This window comes from Melospiza georgiana, chromosome Z, assembly GCF_028018845.1.
Source record: "Melospiza georgiana isolate bMelGeo1 chromosome Z, bMelGeo1.pri, whole genome shotgun sequence".
NCBI classification, from domain to species: domain Eukaryota; kingdom Metazoa; phylum Chordata; class Aves; order Passeriformes; family Passerellidae; genus Melospiza; species Melospiza georgiana.
The window spans coordinates 65382202-65407620 of NC_080465.1; the positions used below are offsets into that span (position 1 = coordinate 65382202).

A 25419-nucleotide genomic window follows, 5' to 3' on the forward strand; every position below is an offset into this window, starting at 1 on the left:
AATTAATTTAAAAGTCTGATAAAATATGTAGCATGCAATCCTAAACGGTTAGGTTAGGGTATTAGTTTAGAGGGTTTATCATGTACAGTTTGCATATACTCAGAGAATGGAGAATGAAAGTTTCATATTAAGTGGGGCATAATTTTTAAGGATATCCATTCTTAGTTTCAGAGTATGATGTCCAGTATATACTTAAACTCTTGTTCTATCCTTTGTAAATTCCTCTGCCAACATAACTAGATTTCTGCCACTGCTTCCACCTGCACTTCCTTTGAGATAGTCCCAGGAGTGATACCAGGTCATTACATGCCAGAGTAATGGGTTTATCAAATCACTGCAAGCCAGTACGATTTGGAGCAGAGCCAAGGACAGCCTTAAGTTTTGCTGAGGGTGAATTCAGTTCTTCAAAGCATCACTGACCTGGGGAGCAGCAAGTGGTACGCACTGCAATTTTGCAGATCACCCAAGTGTCCGAGCCACTCTCCTTCACTGCAGAAATAAATGAGACTACAAGCAACGTAGTGCTGATGAAGAACAACATTTTCCACGTCTTTGTGTGAGCATTCTGTGAAAGACATGGGAAATGTTAAATATTCATTCTATAAATATATAGTGCCTTCTCTGTTGAATTTTGCAACATGCAATTAATTTATATAATATAATTTATTTTTTGTTAAGTAAAAGAAAAATGGATAGAAGGACTTTGCATCTCTGTATGTTTTTATTTAAAGACATATTTATAACATCAGCTTTATTAAGGGATAACAAAATACATAGACACAAGCCTTTCCCAGGAAATAAAAATCAACTGCTTGGTTTAAGTTCAGGGTCGCTGCCTCTGAAAACCAAAGAGAAATATGGCACAAGGCACATAAAAAAAAAATACTTGCAAGACAGTTTAACAGAGTGTAAATGATATAGCACATTCCTAAGATCACACACATCTAGATTTGTCAGGCAAGTAGAAGGTAGTAACACTCAAGATTCAGCCAATGTGGTTGTTTGGAATTTAACTGCTAGAAGGATTTAGGAACTGACATGCTTCTACCATAGTTTCCAGAACTGCTAATAAGGCCTTCGCCTGTTCACCAGGGAAGAATAACATGCTTTCAGATATTTCTTGAAGAAGCTGTGGTAGTTTTCCAAAAGTTTCCAGCTCTTTACAATACATATCCACCAACCAATGTCCAGAAAATGCATTTTTCATCTTAGAAGTATCACAAACCATTACTGGTAGTATATTTGAACAACCTATTGCTCGCAGAGTTACAGTCAGGGGTGTAGACAAATTATAAAGAGAACAAAAATTAATCAGCATCTTGGTAAATGAAATCAAACACAGTTCTTTCTTCTGATTACCAAAATCTTGTTCTCTGCATTCATAGAAGTTTTCAATGCTCTCTCCTGGATGAACAAGATTCAGAAGTTCTTCCTTTGCTGTGACTGACTCAACATAATCCAGTGGCAGTTTCTCATGGGAGTCCCTTTGCTCTAGAAGGACTGGCCCTTCAGGAAAAACACAAACATTAATAACAACAGCACATTTTGTGATGAATTGGCAGCTGAACAAGATTTTTGGGTTGCTTACTGTCAGAAGCCAGGTGTTTAAGTTCCTTTTTTTTTACCAAGTTATGTTAATGTAACTGATGACTTACACATTTGCAACACAAGATAGAACCTGTAGAGACCCTTTTTAACAATTTCTTTACAGTATTGTCTTAACTTGCATTGAGTATGCAAAAATAGAATGTTATTACTTTTGTAAAATTCTATTAAGTACTTTGTAGACTAGGTTATTTGCTGACATTGACTTCAAATTAAAGGCATGGTACTATGATGGTCTTTATTTTACTTTTCTGGATGGTGTAGCCAATCTTGACTTATGCTGTACAGCAAGGTAAACTATTGGGGTAGGAATCCAAACCTTCCCCAACAACTGAGTTTAAAAATTTGATCTTAACAGATTTCTGAAACACAAAACATAATTACTCTAATAAATACATTTAAAGTAAGTAAATAGGAAATGTTTATTTGTTCAGAGCTAGTCTGAACAAATAAATCCTTTTAGTATTTCCTGTTTATTAGTACAAGGGATCTATTAATATACAAAGAGCTTACACATCTCTTGGGAAGTTTAAGAAAGGATGCATCAGTAAGAAAAAATGAAGGCTGTTAAGATACTACAAGGGTTTTTCAAATAGGAACACATCAGGAATCTTATATAAATTTGTATTACTATGCTAAAGTAATGATACCATATTAACATGAATGCTTCTTCAGAAATACATTTTAATGACAAAAGGTGAACTCCCACATTTTGTATCAGTAATAGATATTTTAATTTTGCTCAGATTAAAGCTGTATTATCATTATAATTATTATTAGTGATCATTAACTTCTGTGTTCTAAGTTATTGAGCTAAGTAAATTCACACCGAATAGTTAACATGCCTTCTACCATGGGCCTGTCAGTTACTTGACAGGCCATAACTCAGAATGTGACAAAGGCACACACAGCCTTACACTTGCCAGAAAACCTTGATGAATGCAAGTGCAAGGAAAGCTCTTCCCCTACGATAACAAGATCATCCACTACCTGTTCTTCACAGCAGCCTAGGAAAAATGCACATCTGTTAGTGCAGTGCCTTTTCCAGCTGGGGAGCTGGGCTTACTATAATATTTGCCATTGCATCATTTCAGCTGATTGATCTGAGCCCAGGTATTGGCTGGGCATGTTAGATGCCAAGGTGACATGGCACAGTAGAGATATAAAACACCTGGGAGCTACAGAACTGAGACTCAGTAAACAGAGACAGAACTGCAGAAGGAATGTATTGATTATGATCTGGTGCTTGCACAACAGACACAGACATAGCCTTTAGGGGGCAGGAGAAGACTGTAAATACAGAGGGTCATATGGCAAGAATCAATTAAAATTTAGTTTCTCTACCTTAATAGGCTGCCTAAATACACTCTTGTGCCTCATGACTAAGCACAGAATGATTTTTACTGAAAAAATCTGGGTTCGGCACATAAAACACAGTTTACAGTGACACAGTAGGGCAATGGTACAAATATTTCAAATACTCATTTTAGTAAATTATTTAAATAAGGAAGAGTTGCTATCCAAGATGATTCTTTGTGGATATTTGGGTTTTTTTTAAAACATGCTAAATTAAATACATTGGTACAGTACACACTTCAAGATACAAATCTGAACAAAAAGTATTGTTTAAAACATTGTATGCTTGCCTAAGGGGCAAAGTACTTTTTTTAGAAACTAAGGCATCTCTCTCACTATTATCCCTAAACAGCAGTTATCATGATTACAATATCAATTACTTTCTTCAACTAACAGTATTCAGAGACCATCACATCAATTTTCACAAATGCTGAAAAAATTATGTTGAAATACATGAATGTAGAGAGATTTAGCCAATCTGGGTTTGTGTTGTGGTAAAAATAGATCAAAACAATAGAAAATACTTAGCCTTGATTGGTGACTAGGTAATCTTTATTTTCATTAGTGGAGAATATAGTTGCAATGCATATGGTGTAAAATGCAGGATAAAAGCACTAACATATTAGAAAAACATGTGGAAATCCTGGTTAATTTCATATTCAGCTGATCAAGGGAAGTGTGAAAATAGTATTATTTTTACTGTAAACAAACCAGCTAGGCTTAAAAAGTTCTAAAATATTTCATAATAACTTTGTATTTTAGAAAACTATCAAGAAAAACACTGAGAACTTCATATGGATTCAGAACAGAGGGTAATTTCCCTAAACTAGTTTATCATAAATGCACTCACCCCCATGCTGAAGTAGCAGCTTGCCAATTTCTACATGTCCATTTGACAGTGCATCATGCAAAGGAGTCACCCCATCCACTTGACTGAGCAGGTCTACCTCTGGACAACGCTCCAGAATTTCACGGACACACACTGTGCTACCATGGTTACAGGCTTCATGCAAAGGCGTCCAGCCAGCATAATCTGAATTATAAATCAAGGGAAGTTTTAAAACAGCAGAAGTAGTACTGAAATGTTAATAATGTCATTCATTAGACAGGAAAACACTTTACTTTTTTAGTACTCATTACAGCTGGAATGGCAGCTTGTGATTTCAAAACAAGAAATTCTATTGAAAAACATCTGAAAAAAATAGCATTTTTAAGAATCAGTAGAAAATGTGATGTTAAAATACACTTCAGTTTTAAATCCATCTTACCTTAATGTTTGCTGTAAAGTCCTCACTTTGTGTTATTTAAAAAAGAAAGAGCTTCGATTGTACAAAAACCTGTTACCAAACAGATACTAATATAGTTCTTTATGTGTCTTAATTTCTTAATTTTGTAGAGAAAATGAATAACTTACCTTTAACATTAATGTCTATTCCCGGCAAAGAGAGAAGCTGAATCAATCTCTCCACTTTGTTATTTTTGCAAGCTTTATGCAGGGCTGTCTCTCCTACCATAAAAAATTAATAGATTACACTAGACTAGACAAGATAGCAACTAAAGAAAATAATCAAAGGGTCTGGAACTAGGAGACCTGGTTATGTACCAGAAAACTCAATAATGAGTACGATTTTCCTTTATCCTTTTTAAACATCTTAAAAGAAAAAAAACCCCACGGAGCTTCTGTTCCACCAGAGATCCAGCAATGAAATTGTACTGCAAATGGTTTAACACAGGAATTATCTCCCCTCTAGTTCAAGGTTTAAAGCTTCAATCACACTATAAAAGCACCAAGTGATCACAAAACACCAAAAAATACTGGGTTTTGAAGCAGTAAAACTTTAGAGTGCAGTTGCCCTCCCTTAAATTTATTCATGAACCTACATTAAGATGTATGGTTCTTTTTACACAGCGTTTATAGCTTAATTCAAATGAATGTTTCTGGCTAAGCACAAGTGCCTCTACACACTCAAGTATAAATCAAAACTTCAAATCTATTAGCAGATGGTTTTCTGTTTCTCAATAGACTCTCTGACTTGGCTACAGTAAAGAAGGAGGGGAGAAAGAGGGAAATTAATGATAATACCAATATTAATAATAATAAAATTATTACTAATAGTAGACCCTGGGGGGAAAAAAAAATCCCAAACCGTAGTACCATGTACAGCTGAAATAAGTGTGAAAAATTAAACAGCAAACAACTGAGAGCTGCTGCTTATGTATGTAAAGACACCACTAGCTTCTGTGCAATAAAAACTTCAGACACATTCTAAATGCTGTTTTCTTTTCAATAATTGATTAGCTCTGAACAAGAGCCAGAGGAAAATCCTGATACCAGGTAAAGATGATGAACCAAACATCTTAGAAATTCAAGATACCTTAGGGTAGATCTCTTAGCTTTTAAAGTAAGATTTACATGGAACATTTTGTTATATTAATACCTTTACTATATAAATCTGTCAGCCCATTCTTTCAACAGAAGACACTACTTATAATTTCAGCAGGGGTGACTAGAACAAAAAGCAGGATTGGTTTGTTTGGTTCCACTTCCCTCCCCCCGCCACCACCAAGTCTTTCAGCTCACTTCTCTTTGCAGAAATCAGATGTAATAATTCACATCAATTTTACTTGCAAAAGAAATAAAAACAAAGGGAACAAATTTTAAAAATGTATGGTCTGACTCTGTTGCTGAAGTTTTTTTAAACCTTTAAAGGGGTTTTTAAACCTTTAAAGGGGTTCTTTTGTTTGTGATATAATTCTGTTTTTAATTTTTTTAACAACTCCAGCTTGCTTTTGCCAGTTTTTTTCTCCTGGGTGTCATATTAATAGAGTTGTAGGTAAATTTCTGATGATGAAGATGAAAAAGTAGTTTCAGCAAGCAATTCTGTAGTACAGCAAGCCTCATGCAAAGTACAATTATTAAACTTGTCTAGTAAACAGGAACTGAATTAATTACTGCAGTGCTGTTTTATTCCTTAGGTACATGAGTTCCAGTATAGTTAAAACAAAAGCCAAGTGCATTTCATAGTTTGGGCTGAATGCCTGGAAGAAAACAGTCCATATGCTTAAAACAGCTATGTAACATAGCATACTCCTCAGTCTTTGTTCACAAAATGTCTAGGACTCAGAGAGATGAAGACTGAATTATACTTGCAAATCAGAAGACGTTGATCCTACCAAGCACAGGTTGAGGTGGATTAGCAAAGTAAGGCAGGCAAGACTGGAATGAGCTCACACAAACTGTACACTGTATTTAATGTATGGAAGGAGGAGGGTAATGAAAAAGGCAACTTTATTTTACCATATATACAAATTGCTCCTTTTAAACAGACATTGTAAAAGAGAAATGTGGACCATAAGAAACTAATTCTTGGGCATAAGCCATCGTTTTAGTCCAGCATTCATCAGGACAAGTTTTTAAACATGAAGCTATAAATTCTAACCACTTTAAACTTCTTAACATAAATTAGATATGTAGAATACCTTTAATATTTCTCTTGTGTACCTCTTCAGCCCAAAAAGAACTCCCTTTGGTCTGGACTTCTAATTTTGCTCTAAGCTTATTAAAGATTAAGTCACTGAAAAGAAACCAAAGGGGACACATTTAAAATCACTATTTCATATTTAATGTATGTGTACTTAATGGTTTTAAATGTGTACATACAGGATAGGTAGATTTAGCCATTTCAGTATCATATTGGAAACATCTTAATTACGTAAGTTTTGTGACATTTAATTATAACTGTATTTAAAATAGAAATCAAATAGGATTGTCCACTTTTAAACTATTTTAAAATGTAATTCCATGAACAATGAACTTCTGTATATACCCTATAAATTTAATATTAGGCAAATAAAACTACATCAGTCCGCATATACACTGAAATTGCTGATCAAAGAGAAAAGGGGAAACCCCAGCCCAAAGGTGTTATGGGCTTACAATGGAGCTTTCTGTCAGCTGAAGTAATTTGTAGACAACAAAACAGGTCACATAAAGTTCAAGAAATGTGTCAGGTCAGAAGCTGTCCCCCAAAGCAGAATAAAACTGGTGATGTTATAGGTATTACTTACGGTAGATCAGGCAGCACTTTGACTTGGTTCTGCTTATCGCCATTTAGCATCTGTAATGTCCTTTGAGACTCAGGGCATGGCTGTTGCCCTATTTTCTTTTTCTTTGCTTTGTGTTCCTCTGTCTCACGCATCCCTATCTCTCGCAAAGCACGTGAATAGGAACAGACCTGTTGCAAAAGTAACATTTTATAAATGCAGAAATTTTCTTTTGTTACTCTTGCTGCAAAGCAGTCATCTTTATCCACATGTATCCATCTATATTCTTGATGTATATGTTTTTAAAAATCTGATTCCTGAATGATTTTACATCTAGATTGTTTCAGTTTGTCTTTTGCATTCCTTTTTGACGTTTTTGTAATTCACTCTTTACACTGGCCTCAGTGAGTGGCTTGTGTCTGAGAAAGAAAATGGGAAGTTCTAGGCCTCTCTCAGGTTTCTGGCAGCTGAGAAAACCTGGATCTCTTTAGTTGGATATAAGACTTGAGTACAGTAAACTGACTTTCATGTATTAAAACAAAGTAGTTACAGACTTCCTGCTCCCAGGGAGCAATTTGGTTAAAGACAGACTCACTCCACTCCTTCATCTCTTCTGAGATGAGGGGTTGGATTAAGTCTTTGAGCATCTCAGGTGCTCTCTATTAGGACAGCCTTGGCTGTTGCAGATGTTAGCTTCTTTCCAGTAACACAGAGCTTCAAATCCACTTACCCCGGTCATTTTAAAAAGTCATCTAAGTTTCTGTAGTTTGGCAAAAGCATAAGAAAAAAAGGCCAGTGAGAGGGATTCAAACACTCAACGATTATATTTGAAGAAAGGTATTAAGGAAGGCTTTGAGTATTTAGCACTTCACTGCAGATCTTGCAAGCAATGCACAGTAGGTGAGGAACACCTTACTTGCACCTTCGCTGCATATTTACCACTAGAGAGCTGTTGAACTCAGAGAAAAGCCAAGCAGATAAGATGCTGTATGAGAGGAACTGGAAAAACTGAAATGCTTTTACGGTATGGAATGAGAAAGAAGACTTAGTCATACTAAGGAAAACAACAAAAAGCACATAGACTTGTTTAAAGCACTGTAACAATATTTAAGTAGTTGCAGAGAGTGATCAGTAGTCATGGTGATACTGAAAGTAGCAATTCTGCCCTGTATGAGGCAATATACATCAAATATTAGTATGCAGTTGGTTTATGATAAGAATTCTGACAGTCTTTTTTTCAACCTCTGTTTAAATGTGCTGTATTAAGAAACAATGACCTCTCTTCACAATAAATTCCTGAAAAATTTAGGAAAACTTATGTATGGGAAATGTACAAAGGTATAAATTTGGTTTTTTGTGACTCTACCTGTAGAATAGTACAATACAGACAAACAGCTATGGATTCCATATTCTGTTTAGTCATTAGTGTGAAGATTACTGAAATGAGACTCTAAATTAGGGCATGACATTACCATGTGATTGCCCTGATTTCCCTGCATCCTGCCAGCAGTCATGAATTTCTTCTGCAGCTTTTACCATGTTTTTCCTCACCAACTATCACAAATTGTGATTTGAAGGCAGGCAAAGGTTTGCGAGTAGGAGAAAATTTCTAAAATTTTCTGAAATACTTCACGGGAATACACTGAGAAAATCTTCAATGTAACAATTGCCTGGACCTATCTCTTCAAAAACCCTGAAGGAAAAGGTAGCTGAGAAAAAACACACTGTATTTTGGCATTCTCCTTAAGTACCAATGTAACACTGCAATCATTATATCAGGGATTATTTTTAAAAGCTTTCACTGTTGTTGCATTTTTTCACTTTCATGATAACTGCACATAAAAAGATACCAGGTGTGACAAATCCTCTGGCAAGAAAAATCTTACTATTGTTCTGGATCCAGATCTCAGGCAAAGGGAAATTTAAATGCATGGAACACATGGAAAGACAATGCAGGCAACAAGCATGACCTTAGACCACAAAGAAAAGATATATTTCAAGACTTTTATGAATCAAATTACTTGTAAAATACTGAAGTGTGATAAATTTTTAAGGAGTTACTTACTATTTTCTGAAGAGAAAGAGGTTCTGTAGAAACAATAATATCCCTATGTAAACACATTTGTTTGAAAATTGCTTCGGCAACAAACAGTTGAAGCCAGTCGGACGGTATGGCACAAAGAAACATTTTTAATTGACATACAGAAAAATCTGGATAAAAGTAATTGGAGAAAAATAAGTAAGCCTAAAAATGAAAATACAGAAATCTACACACCTAGTTATCTAGAAGATAGATCTTCCAAGCTTTTTGCTCCTATTGCAGATTCAGAAACTTATTCTCCTCAAGAATTACTAAAATTCTTCACATGAAAATAGATTTTAACCATCATCTGGTAAGATGACAAGATACTGAGAGAATGTTAAACATATTTTAGAAGACAAAGCATCACTTTTTGTGTGAAACTTTTTAAAATGCTCTTAATACAATGTTATAAAAGTTATGGCTTTATTTTGAGAATAAAATTTTTTTTTGTGAAGTTCTGCAAGTGATCACCTTCTAAAACTCGAAGAAACACAAATTCAGGTAAGATTTATAACACATGAACAAGAAATCTGCAAATAATGCAGGTGACCTACAAGCTCTACATTAAAAGTCACCATAGGCAAACTGCAACCCCATTCAAATGTACCAAATTGCTTGTACTGTTTAAAAAAATGCCCCACAGAGTGGCAGAGAAACTTACATATCCATACAACAAACATCAGTATGTATCAGGCATGTGTCTGACCTACCTCTGTTTTGGAAAAGAAGACAGAAAGACTGATTTTTTTCTTACAGTGGTAAGAATTTGTATTTTGATTCTAAGAAAATAATTTTGTCAAAATAACAACTGAAATGGTTGGAAAGTAAGACCTGCAGTGAGGAAGGAAATCTTTACTGTATTGGGGGAACCTTCTGTTCTGCTAAGAAGTGCTCATAAATTAACTGATCTGTAGACTCAAGCAAAAGAGAAACCCAAGTTTGAGAATACAGATGTTTGCTACTGTAAGTATAACTGAATTTAGAAAAACTCGCAATAATTTTGCTTTGAGTGCTGTGGATTGTACCAAGTGGCACAGGTCAAATAATCTCCATAAACAGACTGAATCCTATTCTTGTTTTCCCTTTTGTATACAGGAAATTAATGAAGTCTCACAGAAATACTTATCCAAGATTTTACCTATTATATGAGGGCTACAAAATCCATTGAAGTGGTACATATTAAAAGCTCCACTAATTTAAACACCATGAATTGGCCTTCTAAGAACTAAGTCAGCCTATAAAAGTTCTCATAATTTGCTTTCTGTAAAACTGGAGTGAAACAAATTGTCCAGAGATTAAGATTTTAGTGTAATTTCTTTTCATTATGGTTCTTCCCGAGTGTCCAGGTAGAAGACAGACACATTTTAAATGAAGCTTACATATACCTGTTACCACATAAAGTGATGATTGAAAAAGGAGTCAGGGGAAGCTTTGGTGGGAATTAATTTTGAAAACTAAATTAAAATCATTCAATACTTTTTTGAGATAATTTTGTCTTGCAAGCTCCTCAAATCCTTGCGGCTAAAAGTACAGATACTTCAACTGACATTCCATGTTAAATGATAATGGTTATTTGAGTCATGATGTTTCTGTTTACCTAGTCTATTTAATGAGGAGGAACTACAGTAATTCATGGGACTCCATGGAATTTTCTTCCATTCCCTCCATTAAGTCCAAGGATTTGGAAGAGACATTGAAATGTTTCAACTGAAGTTGTAGGAGTCAAACAGTTCACTGTAGGTTTTAGATTTATGACTGAAGTGTCTTTAGCAAGCTATTCATTTTCTGGAATGATAAAATTTGCCTGAGCTAAGTAAAGTGCCTCCAATAGCCTGTCTGAATTTAAGTTTTATTATGATATGCTTAAACTTCTCCTAGACTGACAAGAGAGCTCCAAAGACTTTTTTCTTCCTCAGACTGTGTGGTCTTGCTTTCACACCAACATTTAGGCATTTATTTAAAAGGGATTTTAATAAGAAAACCTGTTCTATTTGATCTTTGCTTGACACCGACAGACAGATACAAAATAAAATAGCTTCCTGCATATGTACACACCATGCAGTGCACAGCTGCAAAACAGGATAAAAAACTATAAACCAAGGATTTTAATTAGGACTTAGCATCTGATTAGAAGAATTTTGAGAGGCCTTGCAAACACTCACCATCACATGAAATGGCAAGGTAATGCGCCAAATCAGGCACTTGATGAAACACATTTCTGTCCATAAGCAAACCTGAGATGATCCAATAGTCCACTACAGTTCCAAGAATTGCATTTAATAGACCAGCAACTTCACTTCTGAAAGGCTAAATGGAAAAAAGCATAGGTGTATCTATTGATCTGTAATATATAAAAAATTCAGACTGATAATATACTAGAAATAACATAGAAAACTTTTTTAGATAAAAGCTCACTCTGCTGCCATGTTCACTGGCCTTTCTTCTGCTTAAAAGCTAACTATTGCAGCCAGACCACCAAAATTAGTGTCACTGATGCCATATCAATTAGGATTTGGCACTGGAGAAAACCAGGTTCTATGAAATCATCTACAAGTATATGCAAAATGGTGGCAAAACTTACAATTGCAATGTGATTTCTTTTTAAATTAGATTTTGTTTAACTATAAGATTGCAAGTACTGCACTTATTCCACTGAACCTTGTGTTTAATTGACAATTGCAAGGATCTTTTTCTCCCTGCTCTATTAGTATTGCCTTTTTCTGAAGATTTCATCATGAAATAAAGCTCTTTTTGTGACTATGTATGTCTGTGCCAAAAGGGAAAAGTATGCAAAATGTTAGTTTCCTCCACAGAAGAAATTTTGGCAGTCACTTTGCAAAAGGAAACTTTCTTCAGCTACCAAAAAAATTCAATAAGATGAGCAGCTGCAAATTTAGGAAAAAAGCCATCCTTCTGAGTATTAGCTATACAATTTTCTACCTTGAACAGGCAGACACACACACACGCACAAAAAAAAACAGAGAGAGAGAGAGACTATATCTATATCTATATATATATATATGTATCCTTATGGGTCCCTTCCAGCTCAGCTTATTCAGTGATCCTGTGAAAATGGTCATAAACAAGTAAAGAAAGGTGAAGTGTACTTTCTTCAAGAGGCATCAAGACAAGGAATTTAGCTATCCAGACACCCCACTGAGATAGATGAATGCATTTTTCACCCAGATGAGAATTTAATCAATACTGGTCAGGTAAAGCAGTGCTTCTAATGCTCGAGTTAGTCTTTGCAAGGCCACATCTATCTACATACCTTTCTGAGCCATAGCAGAAATACTTTATAAAATTTACTCTGAGATAAGTTATTCCTGTGATCACATGTACCACCAGATGTTTTGAAAGCGCAGCTTGAAAGAACACAGGCACCATAGTAGGAACACATGAAATTAATCTGACTGAGGGCTCTACCCCAGATTTACTACTGTTACACTAGAGCACCAGTTGACATATGGCATCTTGTGAAAGATAATGAGTACCTGAAACTGGACAATTTTGGGTAAGAGACAAGCCAGACTTAATGGGTACATACTACAGTCAATGATTTGTCTGATACTCCTTTGAGAACAAAGTATGTTCAAGCTTGGTTTAAAATAATTTACTAGGATTCCTTAGGAGCTGAAAAGGACCAAAACTAGTTTAAGCATCAATACATCAAACAGACCTACATATGAAAAATGGAGATGGTGACATAGATAATAATAAAAATATTATAAAGCAATTTGTTGAAAACTACACAAATACTGTCCCTACAGTTAACAGTTACTTGTCACTCAAAAGAAAATAAATGAACACAACTACAAATAAACACGGTGTGGGGTGAAAGCATAATCTCCATCACTCCAGGTTTTTAAGACTGGCCAGACAAAGTCTGTTACGAACGTCATCTCCGAGACTGCTTCCAGGCCTACTTCCTCCTAGTTTCTTAAACTCTACTTGATTTGGTTTGCCCTTTCCTTTATTATGTCATAATACTTTAATATAGATGAACTGTGAAATCTCATAATGAAAAAAAACCCTGAGAACACAGATATGGCATGTCAAAAACCTGAAAGTATAATTTTTAAAATAAAGTTTAAATATTTAAAAAGGTGCATTTGCACTATCTTCTGAGGATTTGGGAACAGAAGCTGAAGAATAATTTAAAATATCTGAAATGCATTTAAATTTCCCTTAAGTATGTATATCTCTTTATCACTGGATCCCAAAATGAAATACTGGGTAAATAATATAATTCCACCAATAGTTCTTTACTGGAAATAAATTTTACAAACACAGTGAATAAGCACTATTTTAACAAAAGTTAAGTGACAGGATCAAGGACATATAGATGTAATCTGAGGTAGATAGGGATGTAAAACACAAGTATTTACATTCTCTTTATGGTTTCTAAACCACTACCTTAACTAATTCCTTTATGAAATCCTTTAGAAAAAAGGGTGTGGGTGAAAGCAGACATTGAGAGAACAGAATAAAATAATGACTGTTAATACTGCAAGTATTAATAATTTTTCACAGTCAGATACATAGTGAATATTAAATGCAGCTGGTACTCTAGCTGCATCTACATTTGCCCAGCCAAGTATCTCTGCATGCTGACAAGATAAGCCAGATACTGCCAACTAGTGTAGGCTTGGTTGGCATTTTTGTAAAAGAATAGTAGGACAAACCAAGAGCTTCTCCTCAGTATTTAAAATAAATAGTTCAACGCTACAAATGAGAAAGAGGGAAATTTGTCTAATTTCCTGAAAGGACCATATGTTCTAAAAATGTTAACATGTTAGAAGTATTTTCAATTTCAACCACAAAACAATACACAGTAATGAAAACATATGCAATAACAATACACAGTAATGAAAACATATGTAATATTAAAAAGGGAAAAAAAACCCCAAGCATTTCCATTAAACTTGGAATTTGCTACCATGTATGACAGTGCCAAGACCTCTTTTTCCCCACTCTGCTCCTAGATCAAGAAGCTGGGAAGGGCATCAGCTGAGACAGATGACCCATAATGACCAAAGGCATTCTGAACACTGTGCTCAGCAGTAAAAGCTGGGTGAAGGAGGAAGGGAGAATGTCTGAAGTGATGGTGTTTGCCTTGCCTAGCAAATGCCATGTCTCATGAAGCCCTGCTTTCCAGAAAGTGACTGAACATCTGCCTGCTGATGGGAAGCACTGAATGGAATCCTTATTTTGCTCTGCTGGTGGTTAAGTATTTGTTTCACTTATTACACTGTCTTTATATAATGTCATGCATTTTTTAATTTGTCGTTCTGACTCTCTCCCTCAACCCAATGCAGGGTGGGGACTTACCTGCCAGCTGAGATTGACCCACTACACCACATACAGCTAATTAAGTAATATGCAGTGAAACCTCTTTTCAAAATTCTCTTCCTTGTTCTTATTGTTGAAAATCAAAGCTATCTCACTAAGAAAAGCATAGAAGTGGGAAGAAGCTATTGACTGTGTTAGCATACAAAGGTCACATCACTTCAACTGATATCTGTTAGCTTAGCAAATGCAATTCCTACATTGTGGTTCCATTTAATGCTTTGTCAAGTCAAATACGGTGCTACGGTGGCAGAAGTTTCACAGTGTGTTTTTACACATGAAAGTTCATATAGGAAAATGAATTTCAACTTTTTTACTTTGAATTACTGAGTTATTTTAGAACTCTAAAGAAGAGGGTTTTTTCATGTGCTGTAAATGTAGTACTCCACAAATGCCTAAAACATACTTCCAAAAAAACTACTGCAAGTGACAGACCAGAAAGACATTTGGTTCTACACCACACAAATTTATACTAAGCAACTAAAAACCTGAATGAATGCCTTTGTCACCTCTTTGTCAGGCTATGTAAGACAGCTTTTTTAAAAAAATCCTCACCAGTATTTTCAGGGATGAAAAGCATTTCTGATACCATCTGTGACATTGTGAAAAACCATGCAATAGCTCAATGCAACTAGAAGTGTTATAAGCAAAATACACATTCCTTGGTAAAATCTAAAACTGAATTAAGAAATTCGATTCAAGGAACTTTGACCAGGAGCTCCCCCATCAAACCTGTTTAAGTAATATAACAAACAATATATGTTAATTCATTTTAGAATTATATTAAAAATTGATTTGATGAGCTCAAATAATAGGAAATCTTTTAGGTTCCTTGGCAGCGCCTTTTTAACTACAAGAATAGTCTATCAATATTATTCCACCATGTTGTCCAAACAGGTTAACCCAGTGAGGACATCCAATTTCCTGTCACTATTTTTTTTCTGCTACTTCTAAAATAGAGCATATTCTATCTAACTCCAGAAAACAAATGCACTCAACTTTATGCTTTGTTTTCACTTTGTTTTGGACTGCTCTTTTTACATGGTATGTTTACACACATACATAATTTTGCAGCAACTCAGCACTAGAAGAGAGGAAACATACACAGATATTTTCCCTGCACTCCAGCGCTCTTTGTTGCAACCTCTTTGAATCACAAAAAGAGAGAATCTGATCCTAAAAAGCTAAAAAAATTAATAACTGCTCTTTCTAATTTTACCAGTTATAAAATATTGTATTAGATATGTTCAAAGAAAGAATTTAGTTAAAATTATTCATCTGTTTCCACTTATAGATATTTTTGCTGAAAAACTGTACAGAAGTTTGGTATATCAAAACATGGATGTTTGTTTCTTCCCACAAGCTAACACACTTAGGTGCACTGAAAATATGGTCCATCACCCCTTTGCAATGTGCAAAAGCACAAACCAGAGAGTTACACGCAGAGAGTAACAATATCCAAAATAATTTCTTTCATTTATCTTTCTGAATGGCCCTACATGCCTCTTGTCTAGGTGTTACCTCTTAAACAAACAGTTTTTATGAAACAAAACTGGTAACAATGACTCACACCCTCAAACTGAAGACAGGAAGGACAATTTTGCACCCTGCATGCTACCTCTAATGACATGGAAACACTGCGTATTTATGTATCTATTAAATTAAAGAAAATTAAAATTAAAAAAAAAGAAAGAAAAAGAAAAAAAGAAATTAAAGAAAATGGAAGGAGCAAACACAGTTCTGTCTGCACAGCTAGGAAGGCTTCATTCTTCTGATTTTCTGAAAGACAGTTTAAACTGTGTAATGGAATTCTAAAATTAGTCTGAAAATACAGAAAAAACATCAAGCTTTAGTATTACAAGATTGAGAGTGACTGAAGGGACAAATGAGTTGGATTATAAAAATATGGTATTTTGGTTTAGAATTTATTTTTGCAAAAAATGCAATGGGAAAGAAAGTGCAATAAATAAATAAATATGAGCAACAAAGCTGTTAGAAAAAACATAATACACTACCAATACTATGAGACAACAAGCTGCTTTTTAAGGCTAGAATTCATCTGTGTAGGATAGTTTACACTACAGTGCGTAAGATCAAAGTAAGAAAGCAGCAGACATCCATGATTTGTGCTGAAACAACAATTCTGATATATATGTATATAGATCAAATAGAATCTAAACAAGAGGCAGATCTCTGTGGTTTATGTTGTGTGTGGAGATTAAGCTTATTTTATAAGCTTATATTTTTCATATATGTAGTACAGTCTGACAGAAGTGATTATTCTGCCAATGCAAAGAAAGGTTCATGAGAAAGGCATGGCTTACAGTGCTGGAACCTGTAAAAGGAAGGCATAGCAAAAAAACCTAAATGGTACCTCCACTTCAACTGCAGATTCAAAACCAGGAAAAATATGAAAGCAGTGTCATTTTCCAAAGAAACAGAATGGCTACTGACACCAACTGCATGTAAGCCTGCTTGCTGCTCAGTACCTTTGAAAAGATAGGTTGCTTAAATATAAATATGGGTATAGAAGCCTGATTTTAGGCACTTTTTAAATATCTTGACCGAGGATAAAAAGCAGCACTGTTTCACAATGTCTTGCTTTGATAGCCCTCAAAAAAGGTAGGAGGTCTGGCTAGGTAAGATGATTGAAGCTCTCATTATGTTTAATCTTTTTGCTTTCATAGCATAATGAATAACTACTTGGTATTATATTGAAAGTGCTTTTTTCTCCCTGAAATACTTGATTTTCTATTGTTCTGTTACTGTATGGGAAAAGTGAATGGAGTACCTATTTATTCTCTGCTCTCACAATAATTTAAAAGAGAATGCAGAGACAGCAGTTAGGTTTTATTTTATGTGAGAATCTAGAAGTCAAAGATGTTTTACAAGGCCTCTTGCTTCTGAAAAGAAATAGGTGGTATAGAGGACACTTAGTATCTTTCAGGTCAATGTCCTGCTGGTCAGCAGGTCACAGAATAGCAATTAAGTTGCTTCAATTCCATTTTTATGCTAAGTCCTAGGAAATATTCCAAATGAAACTAAAATACTTAGGAAGAAAACCAGGGCATTCTATTACAATAAAACAATGCATACCTAGCAAACAACAACAAAAAAAGTATTAGTTTTGTTAGGTTTCTCTTTCAAACGTTTCCTGAATCCTGTCACTGTAAAATAAGATAATCACTTCTTTCACTACACCATATTGTTTGAGAGAACAAGCTGGTGTCTGTAATAACTACAGTAATACCTGCTGGTAAGGGCATGTGAACATCTGAATGTAGCCAACAAGCTACTCAGGACTCGTTTCTTCTCTACATATCTATATAAGAATCTTATGGATCAATTCATTTCTTTAGTGGAGCAAAAACCAGCACGCTTCACAACAAAAGGCCGCTATAACAAGCAGCTGTTATACTTACATATAATTCCTCACAAAAGAATGAACAAAGGGATGCCTTTAAAAATATATGTCAGTCTTCATTATTTTAAAGTATAAAATTCACACTCACATCATTTTTTCCATTTAATTCTCTATGGGAAAATATGACCCAATCTGCTAGAATATTTATGTGTTTGGTAAAAAGCACTGCGGTTCCACTTTCAAACAAGAATGTCTTCAGAAGAACTGTCTGTGGCAAGGCTTGTTGATGCTGTGAATTCGTTCCTTCAACCAAACTGAAAAAAAACAAAGTGAAAAAAACCTAAAGCTTTATGTCACTTTGATTATTATAGTTACCACACAGAAACCTTGTCTTCATTCAAAATACACACAGATTTGGCAATTTTTAACTATGGAAGGACCAGATACAATTTCTGATGCAGTGTAAGTACAATGATGATGACTATTACTATAATTATTAGACCTGGGGAATTCTAATAATGTGCCGCTACTTACATAAAGTAAAGGCCACCATTTCTATAGAAAGGCAAAGCAAAACCTAGACTTCTTTTATACTTCATAAACCAAGGAAAAGTAACAGTCTCCCTAAGATAACAGAGAGATAATAGTAATTGAATTTTTTTAAAAAAATCAAACATATACATCAGTATATTCAAAATGCTGTTTGTCTACATTAAAGAATGAATAGCAAAGTACTGCAAATCTAGAAGTACCACTTAAAGAGCAAAACTAAATGCATTCTGGAATAACAAGCTGGAAAAAGAAACATGTCTTAAAACATGATTATAAAAAAACCTATGAATTTACAATTAAACAAGCTAAGAATTGAGAAATATAAATAGAATTGCTAAACTGCTTTCTAGAACAGTATCTTATCAAGGATATATACAAATTAGGATACAAGCTGCTATAAATAAAGGAGCGCATGTATTATTCTATAAATCCCACCTTTTTGTCAGAAACTCTACTTCGCCTTTTACTAAATCAAAGAAAAACTTCAATAATGTTTTATGAACTATCCTCAGTTCATCTTCTGTCCCCGAAACTGTGACCGTATGACAAACTGTTTCACAATAAAGGCAAGACCTGAAAAAAATAAAAAATGAAAAATTCTATTTGTATGACAGAAATAACAGATAATCTACTGGCAAAAAAGTCAGCTTTGAATCTGGTCTGTTTTGACAAGGAAATAGTTTGCTCCCCAGTAACAGACAACAACATGTTTGCGACTGAGCTTCTGTGCTCCAGCTGAAGATTTTGTATTATAGTGTAAACAAAATAATTTAACTGGATTTCATTTTTCTTTTTCTACTTGAGATATTGTACAATTACTATATTAAACATAACTTATTTAAAATCCTTTAAATACAAGATAATTTTGGAGTATTTTGTAGACATGGTAACATCCTACAAATTTCTGTTCAGATTATAGTTCATATATACTACTTGACACGACTACAGATTGTCAAACATGATGCAGATAATTCTGAAGTAACATGCAAACATAAGTTTTGTCCAGAATTTTGAGTACTAGAACCAGGTATACAACTCCTGGGTATTCCAATTCTCCAGGAAGTACTAAAAGACAAAATACTTCATCTAAAAGACAAATTCTCTTTCATGTTCTTCAAAATATGCTTACAATCACACATATTCACACATCTGTAATCATAGTTGTATCAAAGTATTTAAATATTACGTGAGGTTTTATCATAGCCACAAGAAGAGCTGTAGTTTCTTTTCCAAATGAAGAATTAATTTCTGTTGATGCAAGTTACAAAAAGTTCTCATGATAAAGCAGAGACTAACTATCCAAACTTGTCTTTGCAGATGAAGACAAGATAAAATCAGACATCTTGAAAAAGATGGTAAAGGTTATGTTTGAAATCAAACATGAAACTTCACATTTGGTAAGATAAGCCTTGAGTTTGCTTTGTAACTGCAGATATATGTGTGTGTGTATGTTTGTATGTATACACACAGCAGCAGCAAGAGTATACAGATTACTATACTCTGTAAAGAGTGTAAGAAATAATTTTTAGAAAACTAGTAAAGCTAAGAAAATGTACGTATTTTTCTTTCAAAAAATTTCATCTGCCTGTGATGAAACGTGAAATGACCAAATCTGTTACAATTCTAGACTGTCACATACTGGTAACGTGTTCTGTTGTAAAACAGCACGTCGTTGCAATAGAATGCCCTCTCTCCTCTGCTTCCTTGGGTTTGGAGTAACATAACTATTGCATTTGGTACCTCATTAATCTGCCTTACCTTACAAGTATCTCTATCAAGGACCATGTACCTTTCTTACAGATAGGACACTGAAGGAGATCTAAGTAATACTTCAACATCGATGGGGACTTCCAGGGAGGTTCACAATGAAGAGTAAGGTAAAAAACACGACAAAGTTTGGCAAAAAAAATTGTATCAGTGTTTCCCTGTAAAAAAATGAGAAAATAATATTGGCTCCAGACCAGCCAAAGATCTATATCTATATTCACTAAGAGTTAATTTATTTTCTTTAATCTTTACAATCTCAAGTGGCCACATTTAATCACTAAAATAACATGCAATTTAATGCACAACTCCAAGGAGAAAAATACACAGTGAAATTTAAAAAAAATAGGGAAGAGAAAAGGGAGAACTAGCTCTAGTGTGATATGCTAGTTGAATGCACCACTGTTTAGAGCAAACCTTGCTGTCAATCGATCTCTCTATCCGTAGCGTACCAGCATAGTGCTGTTTCTAAAAGTAACAAAAAATATTTCTGGCCAAGCCTTCCACAATATTTAGAGCATTACATTCATTTGGTTTGCAAATAAATACTAATTTGAAAGAACCCTTTTTAAAATCCTTTCTTATTTTTACAAACACATTGATGAGCACAAAAAGAAGGGTGAATGAATCACGAAGAACTTCTAAATACTATGTCAGAAGCAAAGATCATAATACTTCCACTTATTTATTTTATTTTTAATACTACTTTAGTCTTCATCTCTCACCAATAGGACATATTTTAGAAGAGGATGAAGAAGTTGCACAGGAGGTGCACTGTACATTTGGCCTGCAGCAAGTTCTGTGACTACATCCTGAAGTAAGTCCTCTTCCACTAGTCCTTGAAGTATAGACCAAGTGCCCCTGGACCAGCCAGTACTTTTAACCTAGAAATGAGATACCATTGTGAAAAAAAAAAAAAAAAGCTTACATTAAAAAAACCTTTTAACCAACCAAGTTAACTAACACAGGATATCCCTAACTTAAGAGTTGGTATTATATATCCTGGTTTCTGATAGGACAGAATTTATTCTTGCAGGAGCCACAGGGGATGCGACTGAGACATGGAGGTTATTCTATACCACCTTACATCCCTGCCAGGGCAGGGGGAAAGGGACTCTCATTTCCAAGCAGAAGGAGTCCTTGCAGTCAAGAAGATCTTAATGGCACAGGACTTCCATCTTATGCTCTGCCACTCATGACAGCAAAACTCCTAACAGCTTTAGGAGAACCCAGACAGATGCAATAGCTTCCATGAGATGCTGAATTCACTCTGCAATTTCCCTGTTTCTATCTGTACTTTCAGCTCTCCAAAGATCACGAATTAATGACACTAATGAGCTACTGAAGGTCTCAGGTACATTGCTATTTACATCTTTCCTCTAGTTCAGATTCAAGCCAAAGCTGATGCCTAAGCAAGTTGCAACTGTACTGCTGAGTGAAGCACGACTTTCTTCTGCCAGGTAACTGCTCTTTTGAAATACGGCTTTTTTGTCTGACCATACAGCCTGAGGCTCTGGTAAACTCAAATTTCTCCTAATTCTGAGATAAGAGGCACAGCTGAGAAAAGCTGGGTCAGACTGATTGGGCTGCTGGGAATTAAAGAGTTACATAAATTTATTGTTGCTTTAGTCTCTGGTAACTTGTAGACTTTATGATGCCTGCCAAAAATCCTCTCTCCTAATGTACATTAATTGAACAGTTCAGATAGAATTGTTATAAGAACACTGAGTCCAACTATTAACAGCACTACCAAGCCCACCACTAAACCATGTCCTTAAGTGCCACTTGTACTCATCTTCTAAATCCCTCCAGGGATGATGACTCCATTACTGCTCTGGGAAGACTTTTCCAGAGCTGGACAACCCTTTGCAGGGAGAAATTTTCCTACTATCCAATCTAAATATCTTACTAATTGTTTTAATATTAGTTTATATTTTAAATTGACAGAGATTTTGAGTCCAGTTGTGGATTTCAAGTCTAAGAATATACTGTTACTAATAACAGTATATTCTTAGACTTGAAATCCACAAATGGATAGCTACCCAAAATGTTCCAGTAATAAGATAAAAAACACTAGGAGCTCTGCTCAAACATGAAAAAAATTCAGAAAGAAATTATAATAATGGTTAAATCACAGTTAAAATCTCAGTGAATAAACTCCACTTTAGCATCAGATATTTTGTGTCTTGCAAATGCCTCAGGTTCCTAATGTAAGCCATTGTTACATTAACAATAAATAAAGCTGCTCATGTAGACAATTTTCTTTTAATCAAGTCTTTGTGCATCTGGTGTTTGCAACTCACATTTATTTCAATCTTCTCATTCATATATTAACTATTAAAATCTCCACTAAAATTTCCTTTGGAAATAAAGGTTGCATTCATACTTTTGTAATGTTAATTACATGCAAACAGCACATCTAAAGAGCAATTGTGAACTGTTTAATGACAGTCAGAAAAGAACAACTTGGCCACCTGGATTTAGGATGTAAGACTGTATATTGGGGGTGTACAAGCATGTTACCACTGACCTTCACTTGGTGATCACACTAGGATCCAGCTTTATATATTATGACTGAAACTTTTATTTACTGAAAATTCTGTACTAGAAGAAACAGTACCATTGATGCATTATTTTGAAAATACACTGAAATAAAGATGTTTTGGGAAGACTGAGGTATATTTTGCATAGCATTCAAATCAAAGAGAAACTAGAGACTGGTTCATCACATTTCTAAGAGGTAAAGAAGGATGATACAAAACTGAGGCAATAAACTTTTGTCAGTATCAGGAGACCTATTATTGAAGAGACTTAATACTCAATAAGCTGTCCAAGCTTCACTGGCTTGCACTCTGATGAGGAATCAGAGTTTCTTGTGAAGCACTGCTGGTGCAATCATTAGCACTTTGAGCAGAAACAAATGAAATATAACAACTGACAAAATATGAAAACTGACAAAAGAGAAATAAATATTTTTGGGATGACGATGGAACAGAACACTTAGCTGTGCTAAGCCTTCCTAGCAGATGCAAACTGATATGACAAAATACAATAGGCATATCTAACATGTTCATTTAGTTTGTAGGTCTGATTTTACTTCATTAGTATTATTGGAAATGTTTACTGGAGCTGCTTCTAAAAGTCATAAATATACTTACGATAGAAGACACATAGTATATAAAGGCTAGCAATGGATATTCCATAAAGCAATAAAAGTGACAGAACAGTAAGAGAAGTATTAGGCTTAAAATTTCCAAGCAAAAAATGATATTATTCTTAAGAGTACAGAAAAACAATTTCAGCTTACATGTGTTAAGAGAGGTAATTTTTAATCCAATTAATTCAATAAACTACACACTAAGATTAAATTTCAATGCAAACCTCTTGCAGAACAGAAACACACATAGCACTTTACAGATCAGTGATGGTGTTGGACCATGACAAAAGTATTTTACTCCTCATGTTTTCAAAATAATTTTTTTCTCCTTCCTTCCTTATTGTCAATAGAAAAAAATCAGAAAAAGACTGGTTTCAAGTAACTATTTATGTAGAATGGCTCATGAAGATACCAGATCTTCAGTTACCAAGGAATACAGGAAGATAACACATACTTTAAGTGTTTCCCTTTTTAACTTTTAAGTAACACAAGTTACCATATAAAATGCACCACTAGTAGCTCATGGCCACTGTATAAATTGCTTTTTGAGTACTAAAGAGGCAATGTTTCAACATTATTTATAAATTTATTCTTAGTATTATAGATAGACAAGGCAAAATTTTAAAAGTTCTTCAGGTATTTAAAAGTTTAACTTTAAAAGTTACTTCAGGTATTCATAACAAAGACTTAATAGAATCTACTGCTGACCTGTTTTACAGTATTTATTTGGCTGAAGGAAAATAAAAAAGAGAGTACAGTACAAAAAAAAGGAATTAAGTCAAAGTGACTATGAAAACAGGACTGGAAAACATAAAGCATTCTACTTGCAATCTGTGCTTCAGCTGACTCTGGAAAACTGACTTCAGCTAAAATCTGTCCCTACAAGAAAAAGTAGTGCTAAAAATTGTGTACTCTCTATTTTACTGCATAAATACAGTGCTTGAGTAATTTATGATGCTCTAAATCACATTAGGACATCTTTCCTTTTTGACTACCTAAAATTAATAAGTAAGGTTCTCTTAACCAGCAGGATTAAGCAGTTTCTTTGTAATAACAGAGACTGTACTAAAAGTATCCCAGGGACAAACAACATTCAAGACCAAATGATGCTCTTTAACGCAACAATAACTTTATCAGAGTTTAGGATAGCCAAAATCTAAAAATATTTTTGATAACTAATTTTGCTTAAAGTATGTTTTCCTAACTTTGTAATAAAATTCCATATGAATAACATGCCCTATTTTTTAATAATTCTTACCTCTGGATTGCATTTGTTCAGCTGGTCTGTTTGCATAAGTCTGTACTTAGTAGTCTGTAAAACAGAATAAAGTCAAGCTGCACACTGGACACCAGACAATATATTCAATAAATAGTGTAGTATGATACTTCCCAAATGACAACTTCTGTTAAATGTAGTTCAAGCACAACCTAACATTTAGTTTGGTCTTTTTAGATTTTTCATTTGGATGAGTAAATTATGAAATAGGGGACTAATGACTTAAAAGGTATTAAATATAGCCAAATTTTCCTTCCCATTTTCCCCTTCTCTTGTTTCTTTGTTGTTATGTGGTTGCTCTGTAAGGACAGTGTTCCTAGATTAGACATTAATAAACTAAAAATTTTCAGTTTTTCTGTGGCAAAATGCCAACTATGGATTCCTCTTGCATACAAAAATATGGTCATAGGTGCAAAAATGTATTACTCTTATAGCCATATTTAGATATTGCATAGTATTACAATGTTACTAAAACACCTTACTAAAATATTCTTAGGAGAGACTGTCTTTGAAGGGTTAATCCAGTGGCACACTGCTATATAATAGTCTGAACCAGAGCATTTGCTGTATGTAAAATACATGAAAAGAACAAATGTATTTTTTAAATGTCTGGGGGGTATAGCCTTGAAAAAATGTCACCGATAAAAGATGCGGCATGTGATGATGATGCACAGATTAAACCAGCATGAGTCTTCTATTTGTAATCTTGTGTTTAAACACTGTGTGTACTTTTTGAGGACCTAAAGTTTTTAATTCTTCCACTACTAGACTTACAATGCTTCATATAAAACAGCTCCTACAAATAAACTTCGACACCATCATCTGCATTCGCTGTAGCTTACAGAGATAACATATCCTAACTCAAGGTA

At 34.5% G+C, this 25419-nt stretch overlaps 1 protein-coding gene across 2 annotated transcripts in view; it reads right to left on the minus strand.

Annotated features, from left to right (window-relative positions):
* Positions 1-702: 702 nt before the first annotated feature.
* Positions 703-25419, minus strand: part of SLF1 (SMC5-SMC6 complex localization factor 1) — a 34236-nt gene continuing 9519 nt past the window's right edge. For both annotated transcript variants that reach the window (XM_058044257.1, XM_058044258.1), the window contains exons 7-18: positions 24533-24586; positions 20843-21001; positions 20112-20278; positions 18789-18926; positions 17950-18115; positions 11251-11395; positions 9071-9216; positions 7030-7196; positions 6442-6536; positions 4376-4468; positions 3812-3994; positions 703-1506 (exon numbers count right to left, since the gene is read on the minus strand). In XM_058044257.1, the coding sequence (XP_057900240.1) occupies positions 1010-1506; positions 3812-3994; positions 4376-4468; positions 6442-6536; positions 7030-7196; positions 9071-9216; positions 11251-11395; positions 17950-18115; positions 18789-18926; positions 20112-20278; positions 20843-21001; positions 24533-24586 (2010 nt within the window). In that variant the 3' untranslated portion in view covers positions 703-1009. The remainder of the gene's footprint in view (positions 1507-3811; positions 3995-4375; positions 4469-6441; positions 6537-7029; positions 7197-9070; positions 9217-11250; positions 11396-17949; positions 18116-18788; positions 18927-20111; positions 20279-20842; positions 21002-24532; positions 24587-25419) is intronic.